Below are 12,477 nucleotides of genomic sequence, written 5' to 3'. Positions count from 1 at the left end.
ATTAAATGGAAAGGGACCCTTGGATGTTATCAGACAGAACTAATTACTTACTACGATGCGTCAAAGAGTACCTTCTCGAAAAGCTCATGATTAGTAATTGCGTCAGTCGATGGATCAATAAGTAAATGTTGTTATTACGCGCTTTGCTATAATGTTTATGTTAGGCGTAAAACTCAGATTAAAATGGTACTGCCGCGGTTGCGCATTCGACCGTTTAACGTTACTGGGTAATTGTTTGATCACATCTGACCTTTACCTACGTGAACATACGCACGTATGCAAATGTTGTACCTACACAATTTTTCTCTGTGTGAATACTTACCTATAAATCTTCTTTATTATTACTCTGATATGTAAATTATAATATTGAAATATGACATCAACGTGAAATAAAACGCAAATCTTTGCAGATGTTGCGTAAATAAGTTATTTATTTGATAAACGTGAGTTAAGAACTAGAGGCTCCCATTAGATGCATTTTGTGGTAAACATTGCATCGGCAAGGCGTTATTACGTTGCCTCGTTAACTTGTGGTGCTGTCGTCATCAGGTAGGTAACTACCATCTACGTAACAGCGCGATTTATCTGCGTAATTGGATGGTAATTTTAATATTGGCAATTTTATCTCTTTGCGGTTGCATTGAACTTCACTGCACTAGATAATCTATAGAAACCTTGCTATTAGTCCCTATTTTTGTTATAACACATTAAAAGTGATATAAATAGCAAAGACCAGATTTTAAAAAGACAGAGGCCGATGCCGAAGCTCTGTGTGTGAGTGAAGTGTATGTTTCGGTTACATGAATCATTTAACTTTTTAAGAGGTAGGTAACGAGTTAAATGTTTATTTTATGCTGGTGACTGTCTTTATTCATAAATCACTAGGATCTCGAGCATCAGTCCTTCAACAACTAAACATTCTATTAATTATTACGGTAACAAGAAATATTGTTATCGTTAACTATTTGTAAACAATAGTTCTTGTAATATTTTTTATGGGTGATACATGAAGGAAAAATCATTACAGAAAACATATGAAAGTAAAATATATGATTTCTTACAATGGCAATAATCATACAAATGTCATATAGACGTCAAAAGTGTCACTGAACGGGCCATCAGGCAAGTGTCATTTTTGGAAAACAAGTTCTGCTGTTGCGGCGAAATATTTGCAGTTATTTGTATAATCATGGATACATTACAATTAACACCTAAAGTCGAAGCTAGCCAGTCTACGGATGAAGAGCCGTTGAAGAAAATATTCGATGACGCTATGAAGATATACGATAACATTGAAAAAGGTAGCGAGCCGACAAATAGTAATGCCGTTCAGGTGAGTAAAATTATTATCTTTGTACTTATGTTACTACAGTTTCGATACCTTCAACTTGACGTCTAACTCTTGCTCAGTCTCTATTTAAGTATATATGGTACCTAAGTTCAGTAGAAATGATAGAATATCTGGAAAGTTCCATCTTATAAGTCTAGATCTTCAGTGTGAATTGATAAAACGTGACTAAAGTAAATCAATCTTTGGTGGCCATATAAATTCCTTCTAAACGAATTGTTGAATGTTGAAGTACCTGATTTAAACAAATGAAATAGTTATGAATGCTATTAGGTTCTGATCAGTGATGTATTATGTTTTATTCATTTTTATGTATTTTAGCACCCAGGCAATCTTTTTTTTTTCCTGCACAAAATTCCTGCACAAAATCTCAATAAATTGGTTAAAATCAGAAGTCATCATCATGAGTCTTTCATTTTTAGTGACAATATTTATCATTTTCACATATACAGTAGAATCCGGATATAACGACCTTCAAGGGACCGACGATATTATGTCGTACTAACCGGACGACGCACAAAACGGACGGATTATTCCTTAAGTACATAACTTAACTTGTACATACATACATAACTTACGAATACATATTATTATCTTCTTCTTCTTATATATAAAAATGAATTGATGTTCGTTAATCTCACTAAAACTCGAGAATGGCTGGACCGATTTGGCTTATTTTGGTTTTAAAATGTTCGTAGAGGACCAGGGAAGGTTTAAACGATACGAAGTTTGTTGGGTCAGCTAGTCTTCTTATATATCAAAATGAATTGCTGTTCGTAAGTCTGACTAAAACTCCGGAATGGCTGGACCGATTTGGCTTATTTTGGTTTTAGAATGTTTGTAGAGGTCCAGGGAAGGTTTAAACGATACGAACGCGGGGGTGCGAGTGCGTATGTAAACAAAACATTGCGCGTGTGTCGTTTTAACCGGACGTATTATAATAAATATTGGTCGCTATAAGCAGTTGGTCGCTTAAACCGGAGTCGCACTAAACGGTTATATTGTCTTAGTACCTATATACGAAACCTAACTTGAGTAAAGATTATCGTCGCTAAAACCGATTAGTTGTTATAAGCGAAGTCATTATATATGAATTCTACTGTATGTTATTAGTAAGATAACACAAATCTTATCACTTTTTCTTTTATCTTTATTTATTTTGAAAGTGTCATCACCATATTGCTTTTCACTCTCAGACAAACCTACATTCAACACTTCATCATCTGTCTAGCTTTTTCCCAACTAACCTTAACCCGATGCAACTGAGAACCAGTGTTTTCACACACAAAATTATTGAAATTCCAGCTAAGCGTAAAATCAGCAATAGCAAAATTCGAGAAGGCCACAAACCTGGTGTCCATGACGGGCATGTTCAGTAAGAACGAGAGCCTGGACGAGCTGCCGACGGAGACCCTGCAGTATCTACTGCTGCCCGCCCTGCTGGGGTCTCTCAGTCTGAAGCTGTGTAACCAACCACGGCTGGACCTGGTCAATGTCGCTGAGATTTATTTTAGGTAAGAAATGATTTATGCACTGAACTTTCTGCTCAAGATTGGAAGGAGGTGAAAAGCCTTCTGCAAGCCCTAAGTCCTTGTAAGGGATAACAGGATGTCATCATTATTGTTAGACATACTAGTATAGATAATTTATCTTTTATCTATTTCCAAATCATTAATATCATAAACAAGATATATTTTTGCTTAAAGTGGCAGTAAATGAAACTAGATAGTCTAGAATACATGTGAAATTACTGTTCGTCCCACTGCTGGGCACAGGCCTCCTCTCACACGGAGAAGGACGACATGTGAAATTAATAACAAATAATTGTAAAATACCACAATGTAAAGTTTAAGTAAATTTTAAAAATGTTATGTTAACTCCAACAAAAGTTACAACAAGTCGAACATTAGCTAGCATTCAATACATATACTTTAATATAATAATTTCAAATTACAGAGACTACCTACAGAGGTGTAAGGACTATGGAGTGACAGACCTTGAGGTACCACAGACTAGCACACCCTCAAATGCAGTTGATAGGCCACAGAGTGAACAGGCTAAGATTGCAGGTTTGGTAAGTATTTAATGCAATAAACAAACTACACCATAATAAAAATATAACTATATTAGCAAACCATTGCTTTTGTAATTTAAAATTTTCCAAAATTACTTTTCACTAAACAGTGTGCATTATACACTCTAAACTGAATACTAATACGATTAGGAGGTATTAGAAATATTTTTTTTGGGTTCAGGGTCCTTTACCAAAGAGCTGCCTACTTGTATCTAATTTTGTAACTTCTTATTTATGCCTAATTCCAGGTCCAAACAAGAGAAGCGAAGATCAGAAGGTACAAGGAGAACAAAGAGTTACAAGAACAACTCAGCAAGCTGTCCAAAGCCATGGAGAGCTCGGCAGACGAGGAGACCAAGAGAGCGTACTTCTTGAAGCTGCTGCAGAGTTACATCAACCAGTCCTTTGAGGAGCTCAGCAGTATTGAGCAAGAGAAGTCTATTCTAGAGTATATGGCTAAGCATGCTGGAGGTAAGGAGTTTGAATAGTTATTTAAAAAGGCAATTTTTTGTTACTCATCTTGCTTTATGGTATATTATATAAGAGGAGGTCAGATTTCTTCTTTTTTCTGTTCTCATTTCATAAAACAATGTAGTTAAATTTCTTTTTTCTGCAAACCAATACATTGAAGTTTAGGATTTTGAGGCATCTTGTTATTCTAGCTATATGTTGTAGATAGTAATACTATTGTATCGATTTTACTTAAAGTAGTCAGTCAAGATATATCTCATTTAATATACTGCCAACCCAATGTTATTCTGGTAAACCAGGACCTTCTGGATCTAAGCAAATTACGGAACAATAGCGAAAGCTTGTCTGCAGAAGTATTTTTTAAATTGCCATAGACTACATCTATCAAGATTAACATTTCTATGTAAGTAAAAAGTACATAGCTATAATTTTCAGTAGGTTTATGAACACAATCAAAAAATTATAGCTGTAGACAACAAACCACCACAAAAAAGATAGGGTGTTATAATTTATCTGTAACTAAGGCTCATTTGCGCACAATTTACAGATACATGCCCGTTTTGCCTAAAACAATGGTTAGATATTAAAAATCATAGTAAACAGTTGTTTTAAGAAAACTGACGATTATATTATCGATGATGTTATTTCATTGTATATGTATTGTATAAGATTTACATCTAAAACTGCTTTAGATTAGATCAGCCGTTCCACAATTCTACAAATATGAACCTTATGCTCATATAAACAAGACGTAATTTCTTTGTTCCAGAGCCGAAGCCTAAAGAACGTCCCCGAGCGCCCCTGAAGCCGGTCATCATAGCTCGCGACGCGGTGCAGAAGGCGGTGTTCGGCGCTGGATACCCCGCCATACCCACTTATACGGTCGAGGAGTTCTATGATCAAAGGGTTAAGGAGGGGATGTGAGTAACACTTATCAACATATATAAAAGAAAGTCGTGTTAGTTACACCTTTTATAACTCAAAAATATCTGAACCGTTTAAGCTGAAAATTAGAGTGGAGATAGCTTAGACCCGGGAGAAGGATATAGAACATAGCTTTTCTCCGCATCCATCATCGGAAAGCAGTTATCTCGGGACGCGGGTGAAACCGCTGGAATACGGCTAGTGTTTTATAAATAGGTGAATACTGGCTGCTTAAACGTTGTTGCTATTTTACCGAATGTTACCGTATTGCGCCTCAAAGGGTAGCAGTTCTGTGGATGCGCTATTATAATTTTAGGAGTAATAAAGATTCATTTGGAAAGCTTGACAACTCCCCTCCTATTTAATATAGCTATTTAAAACGGTAGATAGGAAAATTATGTGTTATAGTTGACGTTACGTAATGTTTTGCAGTTTCCCCGGCGCGTGCACGAATATACCGCACACCACCATACAGAACACAGAGAACGATGCGGATGAAGAAGAGAGGATACGAAAGGTAACAATTTACACTAGTAAACATAGGATCTAAGTTCAAATTGTTTCTAGACTTATTAAATAAGCACTTTTTCACATAATCACATTGTACTTGTTATGGCTGAAAAAAATAGGAAATCTTGATGAACGAACTTCCCGGCAAATTGTTCATCATAAGTTGAGTGTGAACATTTAAGAAATCAATCGTATATGAGTTGTAGTAGTATAGATAACATTAAACACACAAACTTATTATTTTAAAGTTAAGCTTGAGTGCTACATAAAATCTTTTTTCTTTCCTCAGGAACGTCTGGTAGAACAAGACGACCCTGAAGAGAGAGCCAGACAGAACAATATGGATGAGTACAAGGACGACCACCGACGCGGCTGGGGGAACCGGTACAACAGGAGCTAGACAACTCCATACTAGACTACCAACCATCCTCCATCGAACCATGCTGGCCAACTGACAAGCAATATGGCTCAAGAAGTTGGCCCACTATAACCTAGGATGGCCCACTGTGAAATATTGGCCTACTGTATGAATGTTAGCTCTTTGTTCTCGAAAATGTTGGGCCACTAAACCCTATAATGGCCGACTGTATCCCAAGAAGTTGGTTCACTATACTAAGGCCCACTGTACATGAAAATGTTGGCCCACTTTGTCTTACGATGGCCCACTGTAACTCAAGAAGCTGTCCCGCTGTATGTATAGGGGATAAAGATACCCTACGAAGACTCGCTATATTCAAAAATGTGAGCCCACTGTACCGCACAATGGTCCATTATATTTCAAGAAGTCGGCCCAACTACGTTTGCAGCATGGGAGATGACGTCATCAATCGTCATAGTCTACTCGATACAGTTGGTCAATGCTACTGTTTGAAGAGTTTACCAACTGAGTGTTTAATGTATGTAATGTATGCAGACTGTGGGTTCTCGAATGTGAGATACATAATATTGTTTGCTGTACCGGATTTTGTTTAAATGAAATGGATAATGTATTATTTTGTTGTTATTACAGACTGCTGTATAGATACTTGAGTTTCAATAACATTGTCGACACTAGTAATGAAAAAAAAACCGATTATCATATTTTTTTTATGGTTTAAAAAAATATGATAATCGTTTTTTTTCAATTCATACTGATCATCAGTATGAATTTCTGTTGAGCGTTTTACAATGTTTTGGGGAAGACAATTTCCAGACATGATATTTTTATTTATAACAATCATAGATACATACTAAAAACATAGAGATTAAAGATACATATGAACAATCATAGATATTTTTTTTTTAAACAGTCTTAGACACATACAGACATTTAAAGGTTAGAAATGGAACATTCCTGGCTCTGCTATGCTCTTCATTATTCATTATTCTCCTCTTGTATCAAGGAACAAACCTTACAATGGACACTGACTCGGGTTGAACAGCCAGTTAAATGTATAGTTAACCACATACTCGAAAGTTTGACTTAACCACCTCGCAGAGAAAGAACGTATGTAACAACGAGATCGAGGTGGCGAGTGGATGATGGGTATATGCGGTTACCATATCTTGGTATCAGCCGCCCCTAACAGTATTGGCTTGCCCGACCATCATGCTTCTGTTAGTGAAAGAATAATATACATATGGGAATTGCATGAAAAATAATTAAGTTCAAGGTTTTAGCGAAAATCATTTAATTCTGACGACAGGTATTTGTCAGGGATCTAATAATGCAGCTGATACAGATTCTAGTGCGAAAAGAGGAGATATTATAGTTTATTTTTAGTATTCTCAAACAACATATTCATCTAGTATATTAGAAAAGTTAATCATGTCTTTTCGTGTTCTACTAGAAGTTCAAATATTAATTTTCTTTCATGCTTTCATTTTTAATACAACACAGCTTCACAGCTCAATCTTGCGCTGAGCTAACTCGATATTATAGTTGCTCTATCCCTTTTTCAAATTCTGGCATCATTTCAATAACTCGTTATTACGGTGTCAGTTGACTGTTCTCATCAAAATTATGTAAAAACTGTAAAATAGTCTAGCAGGCTCCCAAAGACAAATGATTATTTTATATAATTGACACCTTGTAGGTTTACTGATTAATAAAATTTACACTGTACTGAGTTGTTTCACTTTATGAGCGCCTTGCTTATTAATTAAAAAACACTCCATTTTATGAAAATTGTGACGTTTAAGTTTAAGTTGTGAAGTCGTGGTGGCCTAGTGGGTAAAAAACCAACCTCTCGAGTATGAGGGCGTGGGTTCGATTCTAAGTCAGGCAAGTACCAATGCAACTTTTCTAAGTGTGTATGTACTTTCTAAGTATATCTTAGACACCAATGGCTGATATAAAGTTGAAGGAAAACATCTTGAGGAAACCTGGACTTTATAGTCTGAAATCACCAACCCGCATTGAGCAAGCGTGGTGATTAATGCTTCTCCGTGTGAGAGGAGGCCTGTGCACAGCAGTGGGACGATAAAAAAAAGGCTGTAACAGTGACGTTTAAGGCCCGATTATTTATAAATAGGCATGTGTTCAAATCGCGAAACTATATTATATGCATTAAAATAGAGAGTAATACCTCTGCCATTAAATTAAATGGTAGTATCGAGTAATGGGAGTATAAACCCACATCCCTATAATTATGATTCAATGGAACGAGCCGAACATCCCCACTCCAAAATTCTTGAACGAGCCATTACTTCATATCTGCTTTAGAAGAGTATTGCTATATTACGCTGCTACACAGTACCTACAATCAATTGACTGGCCATCTGGGGTCACCCAGCAAGAAAACTTTAAGAAAGCCCACTTCACTTTTTATGCATAGGTCACTCGCCGTCAGGCCCTCGCCTTAAGTGCACGCTTGTTTGCTTAAAGAGAAAATCCAGTGTTACTCAATCTTTTTCCAAAAATGTTCACCTGCGCTAGTTGTGGTTCTGAGCATACCGACGGTCCGATTTGTGGTGGTTGCAATCAACACTACGACTATCAGTGTGCAGGAGTCACGGAAGTTGGTTACCGAAGACTCGGCGACATTAGGAAGACTGCTTGGCGCTGCCCAAAATGTAAGTCCAGCACATGTCCTTCTCCTCTGGCCGTATCACCCCAGCCCAGCCAGCTCGACAAAATGCAGGAACAGCTCAACAAGATTGCCCTCGATTTAGCCCCATTGGCAGCGTTAGTTGCTGACGTGAAATCCATCAAACTGGAGCTGTCCGGACTCAAGGACTCGATTGAAATGGCACACGACATCATAAACGGCTTCTCCGCAAAGGTAAATTCTCTTGAATCAAAGATCATCACGATGGAAAAGATGGTGGATCAAATACCAATTCTCCAGGACAATATTGAGAAATTAAACCGGGAATCACGGGATAGAGACCAATGGGCAAGAGCTAATAATGCCGAGATCATAGGTATACCGCAGAAGAAAGATGAGAATCTGTACGATATAGCACAGAAAATCGGAAATCTTTGCAACATCTGTGTACGAAAAGAAGATATAAATTACATTGCACGTGTACCAACTCGCATCCCTAATGTAGATAAACCGATTGTAGTTGCTTTTAACAGTCGCTATATCAAGGAGGAATTTGTGGCTTTGGCGCGCAAAAGTAAATTGCTCAACATTACCAACCTAGGCTTTTCCAAAACTGCCAACTTTTACGTCAATGACCACTTAACACCGACCAATAAGTCACTTCTAAGTAAGGCAAAAGCCCTTGCGAAAGATAATAATTTTAAGTATATTTGGGTGAAACACTGCAAGATCATGGCAAAAGGTTCGGACACTGCACCCGTTTTTTATAAAATGCGAAAAAGACCTTTTAAAAATTACAAAACATCAGCGATAGTCATTTCACATGTTCTAATAATATTTGTATACAGTTTGAGAACCATATGTAAACTAAACTTACCTTCTAATACTCACCTTTATTTTACGTTTCGAATGAGTCACAACGGATTAGTCGACCAACTAATTGAGTGTAGTTATCTACTGCAGCGCATGCAGTTTTCTATTTGCTCGCGAGTAATATACCGCGGCTTAGGTGCCATTATTGCTTGCGCCTTTATTGCATGCGCCCGCGTCACTGCGGACTCGAGGCGCTTAGCTGTCAAACACTTTTTACTGTATACCGTCGTTTTAAAAAGCTATAATATAGTTCGTATTTATTCATTTTTGCTTAATTTGCGCATGGTATTTTTTGTACTCACTTTATACTGTGGTTGTGGTGTTGCACTTAAATACTATAATTCGTATTGTTTAACTATTTACTACTTCGGTCTAGGGGCGTATGTTATAATACTATTTGTAATTATATTATTCGAATTTTTATCATATCTTTATTTTCTTATCTATAAATATGGCTTCATTTGAGTTATATTATCAAAATACGCGGGGTTTGCGAACAAAGACGCATACGTTCAAACGTAATGTATTCTTAAATACTTATAACGTTATTGCGATTACAGAAACCTGGTTGTTGGATAGTATTAGCGACAGTGAACTATTTGGTAGTGAGTATTTAGTTTGGCGTAGGGACAGAGATTATAGTAAAACTAATCAAACCTTGGGCGGTGGTGTGATGTTGGCAGTGCGACGTGAACTATCAGCTGAAGTTCGTTCCGACTGGTCATCATCAGCCGAAGATCTTTGGGTTACAATTACCCTCAAAAAAAAGGACCGCACTGTACATAAACTCAACATTTGTGTTATTTACCTGTGCAAGCAGAATTTGGGGAACTCCTACGAGACGCAGTTACGAAATTTTTCTTCCAGTCTATCACTTATTATAAACTCAAACCCCGACGACTCTTTTATAATACTGGGAGATTTTAACATGCCCAATGTAGAATGGTCAAGTGTAGGCAACTGTTTAAAACCTTTAGGTATAACTGGAGAGTCCCAAACATACTTTTTTGATATTCTTTCCGAGTGTAGCTTAATTCAGTACAATAACTGTTGTAACAAGTCCAAGGGAAGAATTTTAGATTTAGTATTATCAAACGTAGATTTGACTGTTAACGCCTGTCTCAACCCTTTTGTTCCTGAAGATGACCACCATAAATCTCTCGATATTGAACTTGGTCGCCTTTTTGATGTGCCATTAAAATCTAATCCCCGAACGAAACTTTATTATGAGTCAGGGGACTACGATAATATCAATCGGTTATTGAATGAGTACGCCTGGGAAGATAACTTGCATTGTAGTTCGTTAGACGACGCAGTTGATATTTTTTATAACTACCTTCAGAGTTTAATTATTGAGTACATACCTCACAAAACTATTTATCCTTCAAACTACCCCCCATGGTATAACTCAAGTTTAAAAAAGATACTCAAGGAGAAATATAAATACCTTCGTAAATACCGCATTTACGGCAACACGTCAGATTACGATTCTTATATATTACTTCGCACCAGAGCCAAAGCAATTGAGGAAGAATGTTACAAATCTTACATCACTAGAACTGAAGCTTCCATCATAAAAAATCCAAAAATGTTCTGGTCTTTTATAAAAGCGAACAAAAAGGGCACTAATACTCTCCCGTCCAGTATGTCATTTGAAGGTTGTTGCTATAAAACAAATGATGAAATTAGTGATGCTTTCGCTGCGTACTTTCAGTCCAATTTCCTTCCTACTTCAACCCAAAATTCTGCTCCCCAAAGTTCCTTTTCTCCTACCGACTCAGCACTAAACATAGGCGAGATTGAAATAAATTCTGACCATCTGCTTACTCTTTTAGAATCTTTGGATCTCACTAAAGGCGCGGGTCCCGACAACATACCACCGCTATTTATTGTCAAGTGTGCCAAAGGTTTAGTTAAGCCTCTAAAGATTATTTTCACGCGTTCTGTTACGGAGGGAATTTTTCCCAGCATGTGGAAGTACTCCTACATAACACCGGTTCACAAAAGTGGAATTAAGAGTGCCATCGATAATTATAGACCCATTTCCAAATTATGCCTGTTTGGTAAAATTCTTGAACGAATCATCTACAAGCAAGTTTATAGCACCTTTTCTTCGACATTTATTCCCCAACAACACGGCTTTCTTAAAAATCGCTCGACTAGTACTAACCTTCTGTCCTTTGTCGACTTCGTTACTACAAGTATGGACGATGGGGGGCAGGTGGATTGTATTTTTACTGATTATAGTAAATGTTTCGATCGTATTGACCATACTATCCTTTTGCAAAAAATTTTTCATGCAGGCATTCATGGTAACTTATACCGGTGGATAACATCCTACATAAAGAATCGTTCCCAAGCTGTTGTAGTGAATGGAGTTGTGTCTAAGCGGTATGTAGTCCCCTCAGGAGTTCCCCAGGGATCACTTCTTGGGCCCTTATTATTTAATATCTTCATAAACGACATCCATACGTGCTTTCGAAATTCGTTATTTCTACTTTACGCAGACGATATGAAGATCTTTAAATGCATAAACAACCTCGGGGACTGCTACTGCTTGCAGCAAGATCTCGATAGGCTTGAAAATTATTGTCGGTCCAATAATTTAGAACTCAACGTGTCAAAATGTTACTCAATGACATTTACTCGCAAGCCCAACTTCATATCCTACACATATACGCTAAAGAACGACCAGCTAAAACGAGTAGATTCCATACGGGATTTAGGTGTGATACATGATTCCAAACTTACCTATGAGAGGCACGTAGATCATATAGTAAGTAAAGCTAACAAAGCCATGGGATTCTTAAAAAGGTCTTGTTCCCAGTTTACGGATCTCAAAATAATTAAAATCTTATACTGTTCTTTCGTCCGTAGTTCACTTGAGTACTGTTCGCAGGTCTGGAATCCCATGTATGACATCTATATCTCAAGACTGGAATCTGTTCAGCGAAACTTTACGCGATTCCTGCAGTATAAGTGTAAAACACGCGACCATAATTATGAATTGAGATGCAAAAGATACCATCTACTACCACTCAAGGCGCTAAGGAATATATCGGATGTCTCTTTTCTCGTTAAGTTAACACAATCCTATATCGATGCCCCGCAACTTCTTTCCAAGATTAACTTACGCGTTCCCACTAGATCTTCTAGAACACCCTTCCTTCTTCTTAACGTTCCCCGTTGTTATACTAATTACAGACAGAATTCGTTCTTTATAAGATGCGCAAAGTTCTACAACAGTC

General features: G+C 37.2%; 1 protein-coding gene across 1 annotated transcript; it reads left to right on the top strand.

Moving 5' to 3' along the window:
- The first annotated feature begins 1,095 nt into the window (after window positions 1-1,095).
- On the top strand, window positions 1,096-6,349 carry LOC110380774 (immunoglobulin-binding protein 1). Its single transcript, XM_064043478.1, has 7 exons — window positions 1,096-1,333; window positions 2,654-2,862; window positions 3,305-3,422; window positions 3,671-3,893; window positions 4,663-4,813; window positions 5,250-5,334; window positions 5,617-6,349. The coding sequence occupies exons 1-7, from the start codon at window positions 1,190-1,192 to the stop codon at window positions 5,725-5,727; spliced, it is 1,041 nt and encodes a 346-aa protein (XP_063899548.1). The 5' UTR covers window positions 1,096-1,189; the 3' UTR covers window positions 5,728-6,349.
- The last annotated feature ends 6,128 nt before the right edge of the window (window positions 6,350-12,477 follow it).

This window comes from Helicoverpa armigera, chromosome 3 (assembly GCF_030705265.1).
Source record: "Helicoverpa armigera isolate CAAS_96S chromosome 3, ASM3070526v1, whole genome shotgun sequence".
Classification (NCBI taxonomy): Eukaryota; Metazoa; Arthropoda; class Insecta; order Lepidoptera; family Noctuidae; genus Helicoverpa; species Helicoverpa armigera.
This window is presented reverse-complemented; position numbering and strand designations above follow the sequence as displayed.